Here is a 26,798-nt window from a genome sequence, read left to right on the forward strand (position 1 = left end):
AATGTAGTGTATAAAAGAGGGAAGATACACAAAAATAAAGATACATGTATTGCTGGACATTGTACATACAGTACATGTACGTATATGTATGCACTTTCGCTTAATGACCAATTCGGTTAACGATGGCGTGCTGGTCCCAATTGTCGTCGTTAAACGAGGAGTGGTTGTATGTGTTTTGGCTGACTGTCTATGAAGGGTGTATAGTCTGAGTCTGTGGGAAAGTCTTTCTTACGTCAAATGGTGCGTCGGTCGTCAGGGTGAGAAGTGAGATGGCTTGTCTGTGCAAAATGAATTATGAGAGCGTTTGCTTGTTGTCTGATTGAGGGTAGATTATCTGTTATTGTGATTATAGCTGCGTGAGAGCGTGTAGTGTTACTGTTGGATAGTGTAATGCTGTTGAGTGTTTTGTACAATTTGCTGGTGTGTGCTTTGTGATCAAGTGTATTGATAAAGTTTTGCCAATTTTGTGTTTTTTGTTTGTGTATTTTATTGGCAATCACAGTGTTTAGTGTTTGTATTTGGTCTGCTATGTTTTGAGGGATAGGTGTGGGGGTATCGTGTTTAAGTGTGTCACATTGTCTGATGAGGCCTTGGATTTCTAGTGTGAAGTTGGGGTTGTGTGATTTTCTGTTGCCTCTAGGGATGTATCTCTTGTCTGTGTTTTGTATGATTGTATTAAAAGTGTGCACAGCATTGTTTATGTTTGTGATTGGTGTACTGTTAAGTGTTTCAAAATGTTGTTCTGTCTCTTCAGTGAAAGCTTCCCAGTTAGCTCTCTTGTAATTGGTGTATGTGTGTCTGTGGCCAACTGGGATGCATCTTGTTTTGGTGGTGATGATGATTGGAAGGTGGTCAGAACCAAGGGTTCCGATCACTCTCCATAATGTTGTTGGGGTTAGGCAGGGGGAGCAGAAGGTGATATCAGGAGAGGAGGGAGTATAGAGGGCTTGGTGTGGGATATGTGTATGATTATGTGTGTTGTTCATGATAGTCAATGAGTCAAACTGAGTCTGTATATCAAGCCCTCTGTCTGTGTCAGAGTTATCGACATACCAGGCAGACGACTTGGCATTGAAGTCACCACCCATGATCAGGTTGGGGATTGAGGCTAGTTGGCTAAATTGAGGCCTGAAGGTGTTTGGAACTGTGGGGGATGATTGGGGGGAATGTAATTGTTAACTATTGTCAGTGTTGATTTGTTGCCTATGCGGATTCGAATGGATTGGATTTCTGTTGTGTTATCTGTGGAAGGGAGGAGAATTTCGGATGTGGCACTTGTGTCCACAAAACAGATGGAGTGGTGGATCAGGGTGATGAGTCCACCGCCATTGCCGTCGGTCCGGTCTTGTCTGATGGTGGTGTAATTATGAAATGATGGTGTTTTGTGTGAGTGTCTTAGTTTTGTTTCTTGTATAATTGCAATGTGTATGTTGTGTTGTTTAAGAAAGTGTTCGAGTTCATGTTTTTTTGTGTTAATACCGTCAATGTTGTGTTGTAATATGTTGATGTTGTGTGTTTTGTATGTGTTGTATGTTGCCTTTAGGGGTTGAGGTTGGGGTGTTAGTGGGGAAGGTATAGGATCTGGGTTAGAGGGGGGAAAGGAGAGATCGGGGACAAAGGAAGGGGAGTACTGATCGGGGGTAAGGGCAAAGGGAAATTGGGAGTGGTAAGGGTGCTGGCTGTGGTTGGGGAGGTGGGAGTGGGGTTACTGGAGGGCAGGTAGAACATGTCCAAGTGTTTGTGTATTGGTTTGTGTCAGCAAGTGTTGTACAAGTGAGATGGGCCCAGTTTTTGCACATATTGCACTGAACTGAGCCCTTTGTCTGTCTGCTCGAAGTAATGGGTTTAGAGCATGTTGGGCATGTGTATTTTGTGGTGGGCCCAGGATTGCTCTCTACATCTCCGGCTAAAAGTAGAAGAAGAGGGGTGATCGCCGGAAAATCACCCCTCGGTGCAGAAAAAACGTAACATTGCATGTTGGGAAAAAGGATTGTGGTACTCCCCAAGGCAGGCGTAGTTCCTCTTGGGGATTGGTGCCACCTGCGTAGAGCTGATGGCCAGGGGTAGTTGCTGCTGTTTGGCCCCCAACTCTTGGGGTTGGGGGGGTGGTCCCACGACGTAGACGCTGCAGCTCCAGGACCAGTGTTTCAGTTGTGTCTGGTGGTTGTGCAAGAGGGGAAGAAGGTATATTCTTCAGGTCAAGTCCTCTGGGAAGTTGTCTGATGTTGTCCAAGTGTAAAAGCCTCTGTGAGTTCTCGTAAGTGGATAGCTTTTATCTTATTATGAGGTAGGGTTTCAATGACGCGGAGTGGTCCAAGGAATTTGGGAGGAAGTTTTGATGTGGGTTGGTGGTTGGTGTTGTACACAATGTCACCTACAAAAATAGTGCAATCCCTAGAGTGAACATTTGCCAGTCTTAGCATATCAGATTTTGAGAGAGTCAGTGACTCATGTACTTTCTTGAAAAGAGTGTTGAAGTTTGTCAATGCAACTTTTACGTAGTCATTAAAATCATACACGGGGGATGGGTTCTGACGTAAGGAGGTCGTATGGCATTTTCTTATCTGACCCAAATAATACTAAATGGGGTAATTCTGAAATAGATGTATTGATTGCGCTGTTTATGCAGGCTTTTATCATAGGTATGTGTTCATCCCAAGATGAGCGTATGTCTGTGGTAAGGTGCCTTAATGTGTTTAAAATCTTCTGATTTTGGTGTTCGAGTTAATTTGAACTAGGATGGTATTGTGTGGTGTTACATTTTGTAATGTTAAAATGTTTGCAGATGTTGATGAGAATGTCATTGTTGAATTCAGTGCCGTTGTCTGAGATGAGTGTTTTTGGTGTGGTGTAGGGGCAGAGGACATTGTGGACGCTAAGGGAGAGAGAATGCAAAAATGTGAGAAATGGTTGATGCAGATGAAGAGGTATTGATTCCCATTTGAGGTGAGTGGTAGTTTGAGTAAATCAATGGCAATGGTTTCAAAGGGTCTAGAAGGTGTTGGATAGTTTGTATATGTACATGACCGCTAATGTGACCTTTATGAGAGATGCACGAGTGACATGCATCTATGTATGCATGTATGTCTTTGCACATGGTGGGCCAAAAGTATTTCAATCTGGCTTGCGATAAACATTTCTCCTTACCACAATGTCCTGCTGTTGGAAAATTGTGAAGAAATTGCAGTACTTCCGCAACAAGTTCCGTAGGAACGACCAGTTGTGTAACCTTGTGGTTTGGTTTGTTTTTGTTTGTGAGCAGTGTGGTGTGCTAGAGAACCTGGTCTATGATCAAGTAATTGTCTATGTTGGGAGGAAAGTCTTCTGTATTGGTAGGATCGTGTGCATGACATTTGTCTATCTCTGGTGTAGTTTACTTGTGAGATTTGTGCTACTGTGGATGTCTGTGTGATGGGGATGTTTTGTTGTTGGATCTGTGTTTTTGCCATTCTTGTTTCTGAAAACTTTCTAGAAAAGTCTACGAGTATTGAGTCTGGAGGGAAGGGTATGGTAGCTGTTTTCTGCAGTGTTTCTGGGTGAAGTTGTGATATCAGTCTTAGGTAAACGAAGAGTGAGAATACGTTATCTAAGGACATTTTTTCATTTTCAACCCAAGGAGAGGATGTGAGTGCAGCTTTGAGCTCCTGTTTGAAATCACTTGCGATCTTGACCGCTCGTTCCTTGGTGTTGTAAGGGCCTGTGTTAAAGGTCTTAGCGAGTGTTTATAGGGGAGAGAGAGAGCCTAAGTGTTCAAATTCTGTGAATGATTTCCTGAACTGTTCTACGAACTGGTTGTATGTTTGTGTTTGAATGAAGGCGTCTGATTGTACAATGTCACTGGCTAATTGAAATCAATGCGTGGTTTGAGAACCGCTATTTTTGTTTTGTCGTCCTTGACTTTTGTATGGTGTCTTTCTTAATTTACATCATCTAACAGCGTGTGAATGGCTACGTTATGTCTGTCAAATTTTGGGAGAGTGTGATCGTGTTTAATGAGTGTGAGTAAATTTGTAGCAGAGCGTTGGTTTTCTGAGTGGTTGACTGTGCAATTTTTTTTTTTTTCTTTTTTTTTTGGTGGTTGCTGTCTTGGAACGTGTGTTGTAGGAGTGTGAGGTTTTTGGTTGGGGATTTGTCATGCACACTTTGTCCTTTAAATGAAAAAAATCTCTGGAAAAAATATGAAAAAATCACATAAATGCCTTCATTTTGGGAACTCACGCTACTGATGGAACCAAGCTTTAGCCCGAAAATGAGGTATCTACTTACAGACTGATGGATTTGATGCGATGTAGAGGTGGGTGAATAGACTGATGGATTTGGTGCCATGGTGCAATGTACATACATACATATACCAAGGCTTTTTCCCCCTTCCAAGGGAGGTAGCCAAAAAGGGAAAGGCATAAAAACACTCCCACCCATTTCATCCCTAAATACACTCCACACCCCTCCCACCCTCCCTCTCATCTGAGCACCTCCTGGATGACGGGTCATCCCTGCACCCTGCCCACCGCCCTGGGTCAGAAGCAGTGTCGCAAGACACAGCACATCCACAGCAAGGCCGCTTCATTTAATCGGCGACCCCCCCTCTCCGTCCCCCCTTGCATATAAGGAGAGGACGGGGAGAAATCCCTTCGGGCTGCATCAAAATTTACTCACGCATACTACCCCACCCCCCCACCCATTCCTCCTCATGCAATCACAACATCATCCATATACAACCATTCTCCACTCACCTCTGTCTTCCGTCCTCTCCCTTCCTTCCTCAACAGACATTCCCCTCTTCCCCAAAGCCCCCTTCACCCCATCCATCCACCTCATCCTAGGATGTCCCCTCATGTTCACTCCCTCCACATCTGCCTTCCATACCTCTTTTACTAGTCTTTCTTCACTCATTCTTTCCATGTGTCCAAACCATCCTAATATTCTTTCATCAACCTTATCTCCCAAATCCTTTTTCACCCCTGTTCTCCTCCTCACCTCCTCATTTCTCACTCTATCCAGCCTAGTAACCCCCACCATACTTCTCAGACACCTCATCTCAAACACATTCAAACTCCTCTCTTCTTCTCTTATGTTCCACGTTTCTGCCCCATACAGTGCTGTTGGCACAATCACTCCTTCATACAGTCTCCTCTTCGCATCCATTCCCAAATGTCTATTCCTCATCACACTCTTTAATCCACCAAGGCATTTACTCGCTTCTCTCAATCTACATTCTACCTCCACCTTCACCTTTTCCTGCTACACTTGCACCCAAGTATCTAAAACTATCCACTTCCTCCAGTCGCTCTCCCTTAATGTTCACTTCCAGTCTACTGCCACTTTCACCCCTTGTACATCTCATCACCTTACATTTACCCACATTTATCTTTAGCTTTCTTCTATCACATACTCTCCCAAACTCTGCCACCAGCTTCCTCAATCCCTCCTCTGACCCTGCCACAAGCGCAGTGTTGTCCGCAAACAACAGCTGGCTCACCTCCCACTTTTCTCCATTTTCTTTAACCATCTCGAATCCCTGACCCACTACCCTAGCATTCACCTCTCGCACCACCCCATCCATGTATAAGTTGAACAGCCAGGGCGACATAACGCATCCTTGACGAAGTCCCACCTTTACTTCAAACCATTCACTCTCTCCATTTCTAATCCTGACACAAGCTCTACTACTTTCATAAAAACTCTTGACAGCTCCCAAAAGCTTTCCTCCTATCCCATAAATCTGCATAACCTCCCACAGTGCCTTTCTGTCTACCCTATCATAAGCCTTTTCCAGATCCATAAAAGCCCAAAAAACATCCTTCCCCTTTCCCATGGCTTTCTCACATATCTGTCTTACCACAAAGATCTGATCTACACAACCTCTACCTGTCCTAAAACCACACTGTTCCTCTCCAATTACTCCTTCTGTTCCTCTCCTAATCCTCTCAATTAAGATCCTCCCATAAGCCTTCCCTACTACACTTAACAGGCTAATCCCTCTGAAACTACTACATTCACACTTGTCCCCTTTTCCCTTGTAAAGAGGAACTATACAGGCACTACTCCAGTCCTCCGGTACTCTACCCTCTCTCCAGCAAACATTAAATAACCTCACCAACCAGTCCACCATCACTGAACCTCCCTTTTTCAGACATTCTGCATGGCATCCATCCAGACCAGGTGCTTTACCTGCTTTCATCGTCTTTACAACTGCCTTCACCTCATCCCTCCCTATTTCTCCTCCATTCTCCTCACTCATCACTCTCATTTTCTTCGCATTTCCTACTGCAGCTATCTTTCCTTCCCTATCCTCCTTCACATTTAGCAACTCCCTAAAATATTCTGCCCATCTTCCCCTTACTGCCATCTCTTCCATTATCATCTCTCCATCTGTACCTTTTACCTTTTCTTCCCTACTTGATTCGCCTCCTCTTCCTCTCTTAATTTCTTTCCAAAACATCTTTTTATTACTTTCAAAATTTTCTGTCATACTCCTACCCCATTTCACATCTGCTCTCCTCTTTGCCTCCTTTACCTTTTTGCTTTACTTCTCTTTTCTTTTCTTTGTACGTCTCATATGACTCCCCGTCCTCTTTTGTAACCAATCTGTGAATGCTCGCTTCTTCTCTTCTACAACCTTCTTTGTTTCCTCATCCCACCATTCACTACCCTTTCTTCTATTTCCCCCTGTCCTTCTTGTTCCACACACCATCCTTGCACACTTTAAGACTCCCTCCTTGAACCATCCCCATTCCTCCTCCACACCCATCTCTGCTCCATCCTTTACTCCCTCCCACTCCTCCTTCAGCTTCTTTTCGTACTCCTTCTCCTTTTTCTTTTCATTCAAGGAGTTCACTCTAAGAACCTCCCTACCTTTTGTCCCTTTCCTCTTTCTCCATCTATCCTCCACTCTCAGCTTACCTTCCACCAAAAAATTATCTCATATTCCCCCACCCTCTCCCCTTAGCACATGTACATCCTTAACTCTTCCTATCATAATCCTATTTACCACTACATAATCCATTAGTGCTCTATCTAACACCCTTCCCTCCACCACCCTCTCCCATGTGTACTTATGCTTGACTTTCTTCCGAAACACTGTATTTGCTATCATCAACTCTCTTTCTAGACACATTTCCACCATCAACTCTCCACTACGATTCTTTCCTGGAACTCCACACTTCCCAACCACTCCATCGATTGGACCATTTCCCACCCTAGCATTAAGGTCTCCCAGTACTATTACATTGACATTTCTTCCTAAACCCTCTATGCACTCATTTAAATCTATCCAAAAGGCCTCCCTTTCTTCCATGTTCTTCTCACTGCCAGGCCCATATGCACTTACAAAGACCCACATCTCCTTTCCCAGTTTCACCTTCATCCACATTATCCTTGAGGAAACCTCCTTCCACTTCACTACCTGTTTACCTATCTCCTCACTTACTATAATAGCCACCCCTTCCCTCCCTTGCCCTCTCTTCACTCCTGATAACCTCCCACTTACACTCCCAAACTTACACTCACCTTTCCCTTTCAACTTAGTTTCACTCAAAGCCAACACATCCATCTTTCTTCTCACAAACATACTACCTATCTCTTCCCTTTGACTCTCATCTGTACCACATCCACGCACATTAAAAGACTCAAACCTTAGGGTGCTGGCCCGAGGCCCTCCAGCACCCCTTATGCCTTCACTTTTCTTTTTAGGTTATATGCCCCTTGGGGCTACAGGGAGAAGGATGCCTATTCCCTCTCCCCGTCCCTTTCTTCTCGCCTCTTATGATCCAAGTGGGATACTTGGTGGTAGTATTCTTTTCCCCCACCACAGGGAATTCCCCCCATCACAGAAAGAGAATACTCAGAGAAATGGTACAGGACAGCAACAAGGGGTTGGGGGACAGCATAACGGAGGGACAGTCGTAGTATAAAATGGTGCAATGTGATCTGGAAAATATGGAGAGAATAAGTACAGGCAGGTGGAGATAGGTATGGGTAGTTCGTTGTGGACTTTCATTTGTTTGTATGTGCTGAACCAAATGGCAGAAGTGGGGAGCGATACTTCCGTTGGAGAATGGTGGAGATGATGTCCCATATAAAGCAATGGGCGTAGGTGGAGGGTAATAGGTGGGTCGAGGAAACTGACGGCGTCCTTCGTTGTGGGATTTTGTCCAAGAGTGCTGGAAGTTGGGCTCAAAGGCAGGGATGGTCCTGGGGGTTGTGTTGTCTCCGGCTCCTGGTTTGCTGTTGCTGGGCGAGTTGATGGATTCTGCCCAACAGCAGTGGTGCTGGGGTTAAGACTAAGTTGCGTGTAGTCGTGGAGGAATATCCTGGAACATAGCTAGTGTTCGGCGTGATGGTGGAGGGGATTTTGTCTGGTTGTGCTGGGTTGAGCTCACAGCAAAGTGGATGGGCTTTTGTCTCGTTGCAGGCGCCGTTGTAGCTACTCTGGAATGATGCTTGAATTGTTCTTCATATCCTGCTGCTGTTACCAGATAAGTGTTCTTTGGATCCCACTGCTGATTCACCAGATATGTTGCATGGTGTGTTCACAACATATGGTTAGTGTCCGAGTGGTAGCAACTTCTCTGGAGGTGTGGAAACAAGCGAGCAGTTTCTTCTCTTTATTATCTCCCGCTCTCCGAAGAGGAATGGTTCATTACATACATCAGTCTGGCAAGGTTGCTGACAAGGGAAAAATATTTACATGGTCGCTGTTTCCAGCTAAACATCGAAATGATTTTATTTTACATGCAGGGATAACAGAGGATGATGATACATCACTTGTATCATTTATATATATGTGTCTGACTGTGGACTGGTGCGAAAAATAACCTTGTGGAAATTTATTGTCAAAATGCCAATATCTTCGTTGACAGAAATCAAGGTTTGGTGACAGCTGTGCATGTCCGAGGTCATGACCCTTTGGAGTCTCAGGACAATAGACTTGACTGCGACACTTGACCTTGGTGTCTGTCAGGTCTTGACTACCATCTTACTTTGTTGTGGTGCAAGCATGTGCATATGTATGAGCGTACTTGTCTAGATGTAGGTAGAAAGGAGACTGCATCATTCTAGAAGTTCTCCAACAATTCTTCTCCCCCACCATAGGGTATTAGAAAAAAAAAAAAAAAAAAAAAAAAAAATCATCAGAGAAGTGGTACAGAACAGTACTAAGAGTGGGGTGACAGCATGACAGACAGTTGCAGTTTGATAATCATCATTTCTCTATTAATAGAGATTTCCTCTATCGCAAAGTGATGTGGGCTCTGGTCTGTAGGGGCACCCTATATAGACCCTAAAATATCAGCTGCAGGCTACTGAGCAGCTTTTAACCCCACAATAACCTGCTAATGCCCCAGACAGGGTATTGCAATCTTGATTATATATTTACCTAATCATAGTATGCCTATCCATCCACTGAATGAACAAAAAGGTGAGGGGGTTATATTGATATGGTAATAATTATGAAAAATTAAACATATTTACATTAATGGCTGTTCAATCTATAGATGGATAGGGTGGTGTGAGAGGTGAATGCAAGGGTAGTGGGTCAGGGGTTGGAGATGGTTAAAGAAAATGGAGAAAAGTGGGAGATAAGCCAGTTATTGTTTGCTGACGACACTGTGCTTGTAGCAGGATCAGAGGAGGGATTGATGAAGTTAGTGACAGAGTTTGGGAAGGTGTGTGAAAGAAGGAAGCTGAAGATAAATGTGGGCAAAAGTAAGGTGATAAGATGTACAAGGGGAGAGAGTGGGATCAAACTGGAAGTGAGTATTAAGGGAAAGAGACTGGAGGAAGTGGATATTTTAGATACTTGGGTGTGAATGTGGCAGGAAAGGGAGGAGTAGGGGTGGAGGTAGAATGTAGATTGAGAGAAGCGAGTAAATGCCTTGGTGGATTAAAATGTAATGAGAATTAGGCAATTGGGAATGGATGCTAAGAGGAGATTGTATTTACCTAGTTGTATTTTATAGGAAGGGGAGCTACGCTCGTGGTGTCCCGCCATTGTATCTCAGTGTCTAGTTTGCTCTTAAATTCATGAATGGTTTTTGCGCACATTATTTTTTTGTCCAGTTTGTTCCAAGTGTCCACCACTCTATGTGGAAAACTGTTTTTCTTCAGATCTCTTCTATAACTTTTTTTATTTTCTTTCCATGTCCTCTTGTGTTTCTCTTGTCCCAGTTTAAGAAGTCCTCTCTATCGAGTATTTCTGTGCCATTCATGATTCTGTAGATGGTCAGTAGGTCCCCTCTCTCTCTTCTTTGCTCCAGAGCCATTAACTCCAGTTTAGCCAGTCTCTCTTCATATGACAAATTTGAAAGTGGAGGGGCCATTTTTGTGGCTGCTCTCAGAATTCTTTCTATTTTCTTTATATTCTTTTTGGTACTGGGTGAACACAATATCGCCACATATTCTAGTCTAGGCCTTATCAGTGTGACTAATATTTTTTTTAATAATTTCTTCATCCAAATATGTAAATTCCACTTTTATTGATCTTAGCAAGTTGTAGGATTCTCTGACAATTTTGTTTATCAGTTTGTCATAGGACAAGTCGTTTGAGATAATTACACCCAAATCTTTTCTGGATCCCACTTTTTTTACCTCTTTAGTTCCAATTTTATATTGTCCTGATATTTTATTTTTACTTTTTCCAAACTCCATTATGCTACACTTATTAATGTTGAAGTCCACTTCCCATTTCTGACTCCAGTTCCATAACTTATTCAGGTCTTCCAGTAGTGATTCACAATCCATTTAAGTTATTACTTAACAATTTAGTATCGTCTGCAAAGAAGCTCATGTAATTTTGCACATCATCATCCATGTCATTCACATAAATAGCAAAGATTATTGGAGCCAATACAGATCCTTGCGGAACTCCACTGATCACCTCCTAACCCGAATATTTTTCTTTGAGTATTACTGTCATCTTTCTACCAATAAGGAAGTTCTCCATCCATTTTAGTAGGTTCCCTTGTATCCCTCCTATATGTTCCAGTTTTTTTAATAATATTTTGTGTGGTACCTTGTCAAAAGCTTTTGGTAAGTCCAGGAAGGCACAATCAGCCCATCCATTTCTTTCTTGCACTATGTCTATTAATCTTGAGTAAAAACATATTAAGTTTGTGGTACATGATCATCCTTGTCTGAACCCAAATTGTCTTGGGTTTATTATATTATTTTCTTCCAGGTGTTTTATCCATCTATTCTTGATAATTTTCTCACAAATTTTTGCTATAGTGCTTGTTAGTGAGACCAGTCTATTGTTAGTTGGTTCTTCCTTGTTTTCTCTTTTATATATAGGTACAATTTGAGCATTTTTCCAGTCTATTGGTATTTTTCTTACTTTACATGAGCAACTTGTGTTATGTATTTTGTCCATTAGTTTTTCTTTGCATTCTTTTAGAATCCAATTTGCAATTCTCTCCGGGCCATGTGATTTCCTGACATCAAGGTTTGATAGGTGTTCCATTATTTCTTTTTGTGTTATAATCTCACTTATGGGGGGAGATCGCCTTTCATTTCCTTCATCCCAATATTGTGCCTTCTCTCTAGTGGAAACAGACTTGAAGTGATTATTCATGACTTTCGCCATTTCTAAATCTTCTGTGTATTCTATATTTCCTTGAAGTTTATTGTTCACATATCGATAGAATAGCTTGGGTTGCTCTTTGCATTTATCTATAATGTCTTTTTCATAGGTCCTTTTTTCCTGTCTTCACACTTTTACATACTCATTTCTATAGTTTATATGTACTTGCCATTTTCCATATTTTTTATCTTAACTCCATCTATTCCAAGCTCTGTCCCTTCTATCTTTTGCCTCACTGCATCTTCTGTTGAACCAGCATTTAATGTACACTCTCTAGCTTCTGCCTTGGTATGTACCTATTCACCCCTTCATTGTAATTTCCCATCAAGATATCCCATTTCTCTTCCTCTTTTGTCTCTTCCATGTAAATTTTTTCCTAATTTGCATTCTGAAGGAATTTCTTTAGTTTTCCAAAGTCCATTTTGCTGTACATCAATCTTCCTTTCCTATGCTTTTCATTTCTCTCCATGTATATTTCATCCTTTAGTTCAATCTCAAGAAATATATGGTTACTCTTACCATTTAGTGTCTTATATTGGATTTTATCCACAATTTTAGGTTCTGTGGTGGGGGAAAATTCCCTGTGGTGGGGGAAAAGAATACTGCCACCAAGTTTTCCCACTTGGATCGTAAGAGGCGAGAAGAAAGGGACGGGGAGAGGGACTAGGCATCCTTCTCCCTGTAGCCCCAAGGGGCAAATTCCTAAAAATCAAAGGAAAGGCATAAGGGGTGCTGGAGGGCCTCGGGCCAGCACCCTAAGGTTTGGGTCTTTTAATGTGTGTGGATGTGGTACAGATGAGAGTAAAAGGGAAGAGATAGGTAGTATGTTTGTGAGAAGAAAGTTGGATGTGTTGGCTTTGAGTGAAACTAAGTTGAAAGGGAAGGGTGAGTGTAAGTTTGGGAGTGTAAGTGGGAGGTTATCAGGAGTGAAGAGAGGGCGAGGGAGGGAAGGGGTGGCTATTCTAGTAAGTGAGGAGATAGGTAAAGGGGTAGTGGAGTGGAAGGAGGTTTCCTCAAGGATAATGTGGATGAAGGTGAAACTGGGAAAGGAGATGTGGGTCTTTGTAAGTGCATATGGGCCGGGCAGTGAGAAGAACATGGAAGAAAGGGAGGCCTTTTGGATAGATTTAAATGAGTGCATAGAGGGTTTAGGAAGAAATGTCAATGTAATAGTACTGGGAGACCTTAATGCTAGGGTGGGAAATGGTCCAATCGATGGAGTGGTTGGGAAGTGTGGAGTTCCAGGAAAGAATCGTAGTGGAGAGTTGATGGTGGAAATGTGTCTAGAAAGAGAGTTGATGATAGCAAATACAGTGTTTCGGAAGAAAGTCAAGCATAAGTACACATGGGAGAGGGTGGTGGAGGGAAGGGTGGTAGATAGAGCGCTAATGGATTACGTAGTGGTAAATAGGCTTATGATAGGAAGAGTTAAGGATGTACATGTGCTAAGGGGAGAGGGTGGGGGAATATGAGATAATTTTTTGGTGGAAGGTAAGCTGAGAGTGGAGGATAGATGGAGAAGGAGGAAGGGGACAAAAGGTAGGGAGGTTCTTAGAGTGAACTCCTTGAATGAAAAGGAAAAGGAGAAGGAGTACGAAAAGAAGCTGAAGGAGGAGTGGGAGGGAGTAAAGGATAGAGCAGAGATGGGTGTGGAGGAGGAATGGGGATGGTTCAAGGAGGGAGTCTTAAAGTGTGCAAGGATGGTGTGTGGAACAAGAAGGACAGGGGGAAATAGAAGAAAGGGTAGTGAATGGTGGGATGAGGAAACAAAGAAGGCTGTAGAAGAGAAGAAGCGAGCATTCACAGATTGGTTACAAAAGAGGACAGGGGAGTCATATGAGACGTACAAAGAAAAGAAAAGAGAAGTAAAGAAAAAGGTAAAGGAGGCAAAGAGGAGAGCAGATGTGAAATGGGGTAGGAGTATGACAGAAAATTTTGAAAGTAATAAAAAGATGTTTTGGAAAGAAATTAAGAGAGGAAGAGGAGGCGAATCAAGTAGGGAAGAAAAGGTAAAAGGTACAGATGGAGAGTTGATAATGGAAGAGATGGCAGTGAGGGGAAGATGGGCAGAATATTTTAGGGAGTTGCTGAATGTGAAGGAGGATAGGGAAGGAAAGATAGCTGCAGTGGGAAATGCGAAGAAAATGAGAGTGATGAGTGAGGAGAATGGAGGAGAAATAAGGAAGGATGAGGTGAAGGCAGCTGTAAAGATGATGAAAGCAGGTAAGGCACCTGGTCTGGATGGATGTCATGCAGAATGTCTGAAAAAGGGAGGTGCAGTGATGGTGGACTGGTTGGTGAGGTTATTTAATGTTTGCTGGAGAGAGGGTAGAGTACCGGAGGACTGGAGTAGTGCCTGTATAGTTCCTCTTTACAAGGGAAAAGGGGACAAGTGTGAATGTAGTAATTTCAGAGGGATTAGCCTGTTAAGTGTAGTAGAGAAGGCTTATGGGAGGATCTTAATTGAGAGGATTAGGAGAGGAACAGAAGGAGTAATTGGTGAGGAACAGTGTGGATTTAGGACGGGTAGAGGTTGTGTAGATCAGATCTTTGTGGTAAGACAGATATGTGAGAAAGCTATAGGAAAGGGGAAGGATGGTTTGGGCTTTCATGGATCTGGAAAAGGCTTATGATAGGGTAGACAGAAAGGCACTGTGGGAGGTTATGCAGATTTATGGGATAGGAGGAAAGCTTTTGGGAGCTGTCAAGAGTTTTTATGAGAGTAGTAGAGCATGTGTTAGGATTAGAAATGGAGAGAGTGAATGGTTTGAAGTAAAGATGGGACTTCGTCAAGGATGCGTTATGTCGCCCTGGCTGTTCAACTTATACATGGATGGGGTGGTGCGAGAGGTGAATGCTAGGGTAGTGAGTCAGGGATTGGAGATGGTTAAAGAAAATGGAGAAAAGTGGGAGGTGAGCCAGCTGTTGTTTGCGGACGACACTGCGCTTGTGGCAGGGTCAGAGGAGGGATTGAGGAAGCTGGTGGCAGAGTTTGGGAGAGTATGTGATAGAAGAAAGCTAAAGATAAATGTGGGTAAAAGTAAGGTGATGAGATGTACAAGGGGTGAAAGTGGCAGTAGACTGGAAGTGAACATTAAGGGAGAGCGACTGGAGGAAGTGGATAGTTTTAGATACTTGGGTGCAAGTGTAGCAGGAAAAGGTGGAGTGAAGGTGGAGGTAGAATGTAGATTGAGAGAAGCGAGTAAATGCCTTGGTGGTTTAAAGAGTGTAATGAGGAATAGACATTTGGGAATGGATGCGAAGAGGAGACTGTATGAAGGAGTGATTGTGCCAACAGCACTGTATGGGGCAGAAACGTGGAACATAAGAGAAGAAGAGAGAAGGAGTTTGAATGTGTTTGAGATGAGGTGTCTGAGAAGTATGGTGGGGGTTACTAGGCTGGATAGAGTGAGAAATGAGGAGGTGAGGAGGAGAACAGGGGTGAAAAAGGAGTTGGGAGATAGGGTTGATGAAAGAATATTAGGATGGTTTGGACACATGGAAAGAATGAGTGAAGAAAGACTAGTAAAAGAGGTATGGAAGGCAGATGTGGAGGGAGTGAACATGAGGGGACGTCCTAGGATGAGGTGGATGGATGGGGTGAAGGGGGCTTTGGGGAAGAGGGGAATGTCTGTTGAGGAAGGAAGGGAGAGGACGGAAGACAGAGGTGAGTGGAGAATGGTTGTATATGGATGATGTTGTGACTGCATGAGGAGGAATGGGCGGGGAAGTGGGGGGTGGGGTAGTATGTGTGAGTAAATTTTGACGCAGCCCGAAGGGATTTCTCCCCGTCCTCGCCTTATATGCAAAGGGGGACGGAGAGGGGGGGTCGCCGATTAAATGAAGCGGCCTTGCTGTGGATGTACTGTGTCTTGCGACACTGCTTCTGACCCAGGGCGGTGGGCAGGGTGCAGGGATGACCCGTCATCGAGGAGGTGCTCAGATGAGAGGAAGGGTGGGAGGGGTGTGGAGTGTATTTAGGGATGAAATGGGTGGGAGTGTTTTTATGCCTTTCCCTTTTGGGCTACCTCCCTTGGAAGGGGGAAAAGCCTTGGTATATGTATGTATGTATGTAGTCTTGATGGCTCCTCATTATTTCTGTATCTGGTATTTTCACTGACCCATTGTGTCATTGTATGTTCCATGGTCATGTCTAGTAATACATTACCACTCAAGTCTTCTCTGCCTTTCACTGTCATATCCTCCCAACAAATTTCTCTGCAGTTGAAGTCCCCCATAGTTACCAGGTTACTTCCATTAGTATCTCATTTGATGAATGCCTTGTATCTTCTAGCATTTTCATATGCTCGTTCTCTTTCCCAGCATTCATTTTTGGGGGGTACATAAGTCACCAACAGCACTGTATGGGGCAGAAACATGGAACATAAGAGAGGAAGAGAGGAGTTTGAATGTGTTTGAGATGAATTGCCTGAGAAGTATGATAGGGGTTACTAGGCTATATAGAGTGAGAAATGACGAGGAGAACAGGGGTGGAAAGGGAGTTGGGAAATAGGGTTGACGAAAGAGTAATAGGATGGTTTGGACACATGGAAAGAATGAATGAAAAAATAGTAAAAGAGGTGTGGAAAGCAGAGGTGGAGGGAGTGAACATGAGGGGGCATCCCAGGATGAGATGGATGGATGGGGTAACAGGGGCATTGCAAAAGAGAGGAATGTCTGTTGAGGAAGGACGGGAGAGGACAGAAGATAGGGGTGAATGGAGAGGGGTCGTGTATGGATGATGCTGTGATGCATGAGGGGTAGTAGGTGGGGGATGGATGGCGAGAGAGTATGTATGAAAAATAAATTGATGCAGCCTGAAGAGATTTCTCCCTGTTTTCTACTTTTCTGCTTGAAGGGATGGAGAGGGGGGGGTTGCTGAATTAATAAAGCGACTTTGCTGTGGATGTGCTGTGTCTTGTGACACTGCTTCTGACCCAGGGCAGTGGACAATATGCAGGGATGTCCCGTCATCCAGGAGGTGCCGAGATAAGAGGGAGGGAAGAGGATAGAAGGGAGTGGAGTATGTAGGGATTGAAGTGGGTGGGAGTGGTTTTCTATGCCTTTTTCTTTTGGCCACCTCCCGTGTAAGGGGGAAAAAGCCTTTGGTATATGTATGTGTGTATGTACATTAATATCAAACTTTCCAAGGTTTGTGAAGATAGATTCTTGATATGCCATGGTCTTGTAGTAGGGTATACTCGGAAATTGATTGTGTCGGTCCCATCAAAAATCTTTTAAATGGGGGTCTGTTAAATTGAGGGGTGAGCATACAAGAGAGGAGCTATGCTCATATGGTCCTGCCTCTTGTTCTCCAATAAATTGTATCCAAATAATGTCACCTGCAGACAACAACTGGCTCATCATGGTTTTTCTCCACTAACTTTCCAATTTCATAGCTGTTTAGCACTCACATTTACCTCTGTGTTTACCCCATCCACATGTTGAACAACCATGGTCATGTAACACAACCTACGTTCAACCTCACCCTTGTTTCACACCATTCACTGTCTCCATTCTCTACACAAGCTTTACTCATGTGGAAGCTCTTGACTGCCCTCAGCAGACATCTCATAACCTCATTAAGCCATTGTTATTAGTTTAATGATAGATGAATGAAGAAAATTACTCAAATTACACAATTGTGTTAACTAAGGTAAATAAACACAAAATGAAATCTGAAATCATATTCTATCATTTCAGGAATGAAGACATCCAACATTACTCAGCGAACAAAACAGGTTAGAGTAAAGATTGAGACTCAACAGAGCATCGGGTCTGTGTGGCATATCTATGTGTTCACAGGAATTGGATTAAGTCTCTTCCTTGTCATTGCAACTTTCGTCATAAAAAGAATGCTTGATAAGTAAGTTGATTGTGTATATATATATACGTAATTTTTCCATCTCCTTTCATTGTAAAAAAAAAAAAGAAAAAAAAAAAAAAAAATCAATTCCATAAAATGAATACAGGGAGTCCTTGATTTATGATGGTCTTGGCTTCCATCATTTTGTGGTTACAACACTGATAGCAGTGCATTGAAGTAAAGGAAAGCAATCACTATGGAAGGTACTTACATAAGCTGGTTCAGACATATGCCAAAAATTGGTTTATGATGTGTAGGAATTGAACTCCGTCATAACTTTAGGACTCCCATGTAATCACAAACCTACCAATTTAAAGTTTGTTATCTATAACAGATCCTTGACCTTAGAGAAAGAAGATGAAGGTGATGAGCCGCTCCTTGGTGGTGATGATGATAACATTTTTGGTGGAACAGGACCTAATGACATGGAAAGCTCAATTGGAAGCAGGGGAAGTGGTGCGCAAAGTCCAGCACAGGTGGTTCAGACAACAATGGGAATTGGAGTATTGCAGACTGGACCTTCACCAAATATGCATGTGAGTTATTCACAGTCACTTATGTGTATAGTTATCCCTTGATTAAAATGTGAGGGAACATAGGTGGGATAAATATGATAAATATTTATACATACATATACCAAGCCTTTTTCCCCCTTACAAGGGAGGTAGCCAAAAAGAAAAAGGTATAAAATCATTCCCACCCATTCCATCCATAAATACACTCCACTCCCCTCCGCCCTCCCTCTTATCTTAGCACCTCCTGGATAATCGGTCATTCCTGCACCTTGTCCACTGCCCTGGGTCAGAGGCAGTGTCTCAAGGCACAGCACATCCATAGCAAGGCTGCTTCATTAAATCGGCAACCCCCCTCTCCATCCTCCCATGCATAAAAGGAGAAGACAGGGAGAAATCCCTTCAGGCTGCATCGAACATTTATACTGTAATTTAATGTAAGACTTACCAAGGATGAAGATAATCTATGTATAATGGTGGTAGTGTTTGGGGAGGAACTGTTTCTATATTCCTATTTTCTAGAGTTGTGGGTGGTTTGAAATTTGTTTGGAGAAGTGATTGTTAATGATACCGTACTGCTGTTTTGATGATTGTGTTTTCCCGTGGGTAGCTCTAACTTGTTCATGTGTTGGGGTTGGGGTTCAGTTTTGAAGCTTGGATGGCCGTTGTATTTACCTAGTTATATTATACGGGAAGGGAGCTATGCTCATGGTGACCCGTCTTTGTATCTCTCAGCATCAAGTTTTTTCTTAAAATCTTGAATAGTGTTTGCACACACTGTTTCTTTGTCTAATTTGTTCCAAGTATCTATCACTCTGGGAAGCTATTTCTTTTTAGATCTCTTCTGTAATTATCTTTTTTTAACTTCTTTTTCATGTCCTCTTGTTTTTCCATTGTCCCATTTTAATAAATAATTTTTATCTAAGATTTCCATTCCCTTCATAATTCTATAGATAGTTAGTAGGTCTCCTCTTTCCCTTCTTTGTTCCAGAGTTGGTAGTTCTAATTTGGACAGTCTTTGTTCATATGTCATTTTGGAAAGAGTTGGTGCCAGCTTTGTTGTTGCTCTTTGTATTCTTTCTAACTTCTTTATATTCTTTTTGGTACTGGGTGTCCATAGTGTTGCTGCATACTCGAGTTTTGGTCTATTAGTGTAGTTATTTTATTTATTTATTTATTTATTTTATATTTATTTATTTTGTTTTTTATCATTTCCTCATCCAAATAGGCAAATGCCACTTTTATTGACCTCAGTAAATTATAGGTTTCTCCGACTATTTTATTAATATGCTTATCCGGTGTCATGTCTTTGCTGATCATTACTCCAAGGTCTTTTTCCAAGTTTACTTTTTTTTTTTTATCTTTTCTTCACCAATTTTACTCTCGATGTTCTGTTTTTACTTTTTCCAAATTCCATTATACTTTATTTCTTGATATTGAATTTCACTTCCCACTTTTGAGTCCATTTTCAGATCTTGTCCAAGTCTTGTTGTAATGAGTTGCAATCCTCTTCTGTTTTTACTTTAGTATTTTTGCATCGTCTGCAAAGAAATTCATTTAACACTACTCCTTCGTCCATGTCATTTATGTATACAGACGCTCCTCAACTTACGTTTTAGTTACGTACCGAAAGGCCGAACGTAAGTTGAAAATGAACGTAAGTTGTTACTGTACTATATATCCATAAATTCTATTACCGTATCTTATAAAACACCCCTAAATCATTAATTATACACATAACATTGTAAAATAATAACATTAATTTCAATTAAATTAAATTCAAGCAACATAAATTGAGATGGTGAAGGAGGAGGGGGAGGATGATGAGGCTAGGTATTATCAGTTTATCGTTTGTGAAATGTAAACAATGGACGCAGCGTCATGCGCAAGTATCGTTTGAACTATGGAGAGTGCGCTAAACTAAAAAATTCACTCATTTTTTTTTTTTTTTTTTTTTACAATTTTTTTTTACAGGTCAAACGTAAAATAAAAAAAACGTAAAACGAATGAACATAAGTAGAGGAGCGTCTGTATAGCAAACATGATCGGGGCCAGTACTGATCCCTGTTGGACACCACTTATTATTTCTTCCCAATTAGAGAATTTGTCTCTAATTACTACTCTCATTTTTCTCCCAGTCAGGAAGTCTTTCATCCATTCCAATAATTTTCCTCTGATGCCACCTATTGATTCTATCTTCCTTATTAGTTTATTGTGTGGTACTTTATCAAATGCCTTTTGAAGGTCAAGAAAGGCACAGTCTGCCCAACCATCTCTCTTTTGTGTTATGTCTATTAATCTTGAGTAGAAGCAGATCAGGTTTGTTGTACATGATCTTCCTTGTCTGAATCCAAATTGATTTGGATTCAGTATAGTTTTTTTTTTTTTTTTTTCTTTATTTTCTCCAAATGTTTAACCCATCTATTTTTGATTACCTTTTCGCAAATTTTTGCTACTGTGCTTGTCAGGGAGACTGGTCTGTAATTTGATGTGTCTTACTTGTTTCCTCCCTTATAAATTGGTACAGTGTTTGCCTTCTTCCAGTCCTGTGGCACTTTTCCTTCTTTAAGTGAGAATTTAATTATATTGTATATTTTGTCTGTTAATTCTTCCATGCATTCTTTCAGTATCTAATTCGCAATTCCGTCTGGACCATGTGATTTTCTGATGTTGGGTTTTGATTTGGTCGCTGATTTCCTTTTGTGTTACAATTATTTCTTTCAATGAGGGGGATCTCTCTCTCTATTTCCTCACAGTTAGGTGAGTTTTCTATTGTGAATATTGATTTGAAATGGTTGTTCATAATTTCAGCCATTTCTTCTGTATATTCATGTTTACCTTGGTGCAGCTTTTCTATTTCTTGTTTGTTTTTCAGTTTGCCATTTACATACCTGTAAAAGAGTTTGGGTTCTTCCTTGCATTTTATTATTATTATTATTTTTTTTCCATAGGTCTCTTTTCATCTCCGCATATTTTTACATACAGGTAAACGTCGACTTACGATGGCCGCGACTTACGATTGTTCGACTTTACGATGACGACGACGACGACGACATGATAATTTAACCCCTTCCATACGGTGCCGCACACGTAGGCGTCATGAGGAGCAAGTGGATTCGCGACGCTGCCATATCGGCGTCTTGATTATATTTATTGTAGTCGCCCCTGTGTTTTTACATTCTCTCAAATGTGCCCTGAATCTCATTCTCTGTGGTTTTCAAAATTCGCGGGTGAAAGAGAGAACGATCGATATAAGCGGTGACTATATTTTATGATGCGAGTATTATTACGTCACGTCGTACGGCTGGCATTGGCTGCTGCCCGCGAGATTTAAGTCCGTACTGAAAATACATATTATAGTGTTTGAATATGGTAAAAAGGATAAAAATAATTAAATAAACTACTGTACATGTTTAATAGGCTATATTCAGTATCTCTGGTGGTTAATATACAGGTAGGCTAGGTACAGTGACAACGGAACAGTGATACACAAATTGGGGATCGACTTACGATGAAATCGTCTTACGATGGCTCTATCGAAACCTAATGCCATCGTAAGTCGACGTTTACCTGTACTCATTTCTTTGTTTGATGTATGTTTGCCATTTGTTTGTTTTCTTGTCTCTTTTCCATTTCTTCCAAGCTTTGTCTCTTTTATCCTTAGCCTCACTACACCTTTTGTTGTACCAGCTTTTTATGTATGTTCTTTCCATTTATTGTTGTGGTACGTATTTATTTACTCCCTCATTGTAAATTTCCTTTAGTATGTTCCATTTCCCTTCCATCCCTGTTTCTTCATTTAGGAATTTTTCCCAGTTGGTGTTGCAAAAGAATTTTTTGAGTTTCTCAAAATTTTTGTTGTTGTACCGTATTTTCCGGCGTATAGTGCGTGACTTTTTTCCGTTGGAAGGGCCTAAAAATGGGGGGTGCGCGTTATCCGGTGGTGCGCATTATCTACGGCCTACGATAAAAATTCTGCAGCTGTGTGTGTAATTTTTTTTCACAACAACGTGACGATGTTGGCTGTCACAAAGTTGGGAGGCACACTTCTCTGTGACGTTCTGTGAGAACAAGAACAACAGCCATGGTGACATGAAAGAATATGCCAGCATGGGCTACTGTATATAAATATTTGGTATAGGTAGGTATCTATCGAATCTTATTTTTCATGTTTAAATAGGCCTAAACACCATGAAACATGATCAATATTCATGATATTTGCCCATGTTCACAGCATCCTAGTTTGAATTTTTATGTTTGCTTTGTTGCTTCACTTTAGGTATGGTACAAATTCCGTCGCGGCCATTCATAAAATCGTGTCAAACTACAACACCCTCTTTCGGGAGTTATATTAACTAAACGTCACCTCGATGAGAGACTGTCCTATTTCACCACTGTCATTGCAGGTTCAAAGCTAAAATGAAACAGTCTGTAGTTTGTTTCAGTATTAAATAAAAAAAAATGGTGAAGACGAATTATTTCCTTAAGATATAAAATGAACATTTTCTGTAAAAACCTCGAAATTTTTCTGTATATTTTACTTTCAATAAACTCTTTTAGATCATATTTCCAAACTATTTAAGCTACAAAGTAATAAGGGACCAACGCACAACATGAGTCATATACTGGTACATGTAGTTCCGACTTTTTCTTAGTTGTGTCCTGATTGATGTCTAAACTGACACTTAATTTAGTGATAAATCAACAGATTTCCCAGCGGTGGCTCTAGCCAATGAAAAATACTTCTCCATGTAACCTCGTTCACATGATATAAATACCGAGGTAAAACTACGTTATAGACAAATGCGATCGGGCATGTGCGTTATACGTCGGTGCGCGCAATCTGTGTATTGAGATAACGAAGTGCATGGGCGCGCATTTTAAGCCGGAAAATACGGTACATTAGTCTTCTTTTTCTAAGTTTATCATTTCTGCTTTGATCCATTTCCTCTTTCAACTCCAATTTTATTAGTACATGGTCACTCTTTCCTATCGGAGATTTGTAATAAATTTTATCGACAATCTCAGGCTCTGTCGCAAGTATTAAGTCCAGCCTTGATGGTTTTTCAGTACCTCTGTATCAGGTATTTTCTCTTATCCACTGAGTCGTTGTGTATTCAGTGGTCATGTCGAACAGGACCTTGCCCCAGAGTTCCTCTCCACCCTTCACTGTCATTTCCTCCCAAGATATTTCTTTTGAATTAAAATCACCCATAATTACTCTATTTCCTCTGTCCTTCAGTATATTAGTGAATTTGTATTTTGTATCTTCTAATATTTTGGAATGATCACTTTCTGTCCAGAACATTGTTTTGGGGGGCCACATGCACCACTACAAATTTCTTGCTCTTCACATGTTTGCTTTCAACTTGTATCATAATTGATTCTACATTATTTTTTCCTTCAGTTATTTTTGTTACATTTAAATCTTTATTAGTCAAAATTAATACTCCACCACCCTGTTTATCCTTTCTGTTCTTTGTCCAGCAGTTGTATAAACCTTGTCCCACAGTGTTGGGTGGTGGAGTACACTTTAGTTTCCACTGTTCCCATCATGTCGGGTTTTTCTAAGGCCAGGTAATCATTTAATTCATTCAATCTTGAAGTTATTCCATCTATATTGGTATAAGCCATTTTTAATTTCCTTTCTCCTTGTCTTTTTCTGTCTTTGTTTCCTTTTTCCTTATATACCATTTTCTCTGCCTCAGGTCCACCACTCTAAAAAAAAATAGTTTTTTTCAGTTTCAGTTCTCTTTTCGTTTTTTTCATTTGCTTCATTTCTAAGTTCTTTTTCTTTTTCTTCCCCACTCATTTCTTTTTTTATCCATATATTTTTGTAATGTTCACTATTTGCTAATTTCGTTGTTCTGGATAGTATTTCCTCTGCAATTGTTTGAGATATAAGCTTTACTTTCAGTGGCCTGTATTGTTTTTCTTTAAAGTATCTGCCTATCCTATATAGGTTTCCTCTATTTCTCTATCCAAGCCTTGTCCTTCCGCTTGTAATTCTTTCAGAATTTCCTTAGCAATCTCTTTCCCCTCCTTTTCCCTCGGATATCTGGGTACATCATGCTTCTCTTTAATGCTTTGTGTGTGTTATGTGGTGTATATTGATAGGCACTTATACAAGTATTTATTATAGTTATTCTGAGATTATTTTCTAATTTTGAATCAAAGTTTTAAAAGGTGGTGGAGGGTAGGTTGCCATACATGGCTACCTCCCTTATAAAGTGGGAAAAACCTTTTGGTATATAGATACATACAGATAGAAATTATGGTTATAGTTTGAATAAAGTATGATGCAAAGAATTTTAAGAATCATGAATTCTTATATTAATAGCAACTTATGTCTTGAAGGTTGATAGCATGGAAACACCTCATGAAGGTAACGTTTTTAATAATGTGGACAGTGAGGATGAAAACCCGATTCACAGAGAGAAGCATACCCAACCAGCTATTGCATCAGCCCCTCCTGCTGGTAGCAATCTAGTATTAGGTAAGTTGCAATGAGTGTATTAACAAATGGAAATGAAAGTTATATAGTTGATCAAATTTTTAATGATTGGTTTGGTTTAACATCACAAACTCTTCCTGGGCCAGGATGGTGGCTTGTCATGGAGGGCTTTTTTAAATGGGGAATTTAATTTAGTGTGCTCTTAGTATGAACTCGTTCGTTTCCCTTTTAAAAGATCTCCTAGCTCTTTGCAGATGAAGGGTATCTGTCTCCTACCCACTACCTGGCTCAGAAGCAATGTACCGTATTTTTCGGACCATAAGGCGCGGGCAAAATCCTTAAAATTGGCCAAAATTGGGTGGTGCGCCTTATCGTGAGGTGCGCCCTATGTGTGGCTTCATTGCAAAAAAATGCCTCGGACAGTGACGTACCACAGTCAAACCTCAGTTATCGAACGCTTCTGTTCTCGACCAAATCGGTTTTCGACCAAAAAGTTCGAGAATTTTACGTCTCAGAACTCGACCAAATTTCGGCTCTCGAACAAACCGAAAGAAGCCGAGCGTACCCGAACGCGGCTCACTCGCGAGCCAAGAGAACTCGAACGCTAAGGACGCTTCCTCCGTAGCACATTTGCGATCAAAGTTCATTCCGAGCAGACGTGTTCGTTCTTATTTACGTAAATCTAACTTTTTTTCATCTTTGCATCGTGTATTAGCCCCTAATCATGGGTCCAAAGAAAGCAAGTTCAAGTGGTGAAGAAAAGAGGAAAGTAGTGCGCAAAACTATTGAATTTAAAAAAGAATTAATAGCAAAATATGAATCTGGCGTTCGTGTGTCTGCGTTGGCTAAGGAGTTTGGGATGGCGAAATCGACGATAAGCACCATCCTAAAAAATAAAGACCAGGTTAAAGCAAGTGATGTGGCTAAAGGATCAAGTGTTTTTAGCAAACAAAGGCCACAGGTATTGGAGGAAGTGGAGAAACTTTTGCTGATTTTCGTAAATGAGAAACAGTTAGCAGGTGATACTCTTAGTGAAGATGCAATTTGTGCCAAAGCAAGACAATTGTATGAAGATTTGATAAAAAAAGATCCTAGCATTATTCCGGAAGGGTTTGATTTTAAAGCAAGCAGAGGGTGGTTTGAAAAGTTTAAGAAAAGAAGTGGGATACACTCCATTGTTCGTCATGGGGAAGCAGCAAGTTCAGATAAGGAAGCCGCGGAAAATTTTAAAGTGGAATTCGCTGATTACATCAAGGCCGAGTAAAAATTAGAAAAAGTTGTTTTTTAGACTTGGAACGGATTAAAATTATTTACATTGATTATAATGGGAAAAATTGTTTTGGTTTTCGAACAAATTGCTTTTCGAACAGCCTTCTCGAACGGATTATGTTCGAAAACCGAGGTTTGACTGTATTTTCACACGTTTCGTAGCTAGCCTGCCGACGGGGACAGTGCATAGGCCTAGCAAAAGTTACAACCAAGATGCATGTATCTTGACAAGAAAATTGCGAAAACTTCGACAGTTTTCGAGTCCATGCCACCGCATTCATTAACATTATCATGGCTATGACATGATAGCGTCTACAACAAAGACAGCCATTCTACATTGGTTTAGTCTCGCTCCACTCCGACTGTAGTCATTTGGGTATTTTTTAAGTTTCGACCATGGGCGCAATATAGTAATAGAAAATGAATGATTAATTTTGTAAATTAAAATGTATCAACATAAGATGCAATTTTGTGGGCGAAAAAAAAAAAAAAAACTTGCTACATACATACATACATACATATACCAAGGCTTTTTCCCCCTTCCAAGGGAGGTAGCCAAAAAGGGAAAGGCATAAAAACACTCCCACCCATTTCATCCCTAAATACACTCCACACCCCTCCCACCCTCCCTCTCATCTGAGCACCTCCTGGATGACGGGTCATCCCTGCACCCTGCCCACCGCCCTGGGTCAGAAGCAGTGTCGCAAGACACAGTACATCCACAGCAAGGCCACTTCATTTAATCGGCGACCCCCCCTCTCCGTCCCCCTTTGCATATAAGGCGAGGACGGGGAGAAATCCCTTCGGGCTGCGTCAAAATTTACTCGCACATACTAACCCCCCCCCACCCCCCCGCCCATTCCTCCTCATGCAGTCACAACATCATCCATATACAACCATTCTCCACTCACCTCTGTCTTCCGTCCTCTCCCTTCCTTCCTCAACAGACATTCCCCTCTTCCCCAAAGCCCCCTTCACCCCATCCATCCACCTCATCCTAGGACGTCCCCTCATGTTCACTCCCTCCACATCTGCCTTCCATACCTCTTTTACTAGTCTTTCTTCACTCATTCTTTCCATGTGTCCAAACCATCCTAATATTCTTTCATCAACCCTATC

The 26,798-nt window shown here is 41.3% G+C and overlaps 1 protein-coding gene across 7 annotated transcripts in view; it reads left to right on the plus strand.

Moving 5' to 3' along the window:
- Positions 1–26,798, plus strand: part of LOC143021745 (SID1 transmembrane family member 1-like) — a 407,746-nt gene that overhangs the window by 155,541 nt on the left and 225,407 nt on the right. For all 7 annotated transcript variants that reach the window (XM_076179441.1, XM_076179440.1, XM_076179442.1 and 4 more), the window contains 3 exons: positions 17,282–17,444; positions 17,779–17,980; positions 24,314–24,452. In XM_076179441.1, coding sequence (XP_076035556.1) covers positions 17,282–17,444; positions 17,779–17,980; positions 24,314–24,452 — 504 coding nt within the window. The remainder of the gene's footprint in view (positions 1–17,281; positions 17,445–17,778; positions 17,981–24,313; positions 24,453–26,798) is intronic.

This window comes from Oratosquilla oratoria, chromosome 42, assembly GCF_046742065.1.
Source record: "Oratosquilla oratoria isolate Oo_2021 chromosome 42, ASM4674206v1, whole genome shotgun sequence".
Classification (NCBI taxonomy): Eukaryota; Metazoa; Arthropoda; class Malacostraca; order Stomatopoda; family Squillidae; genus Oratosquilla; species Oratosquilla oratoria.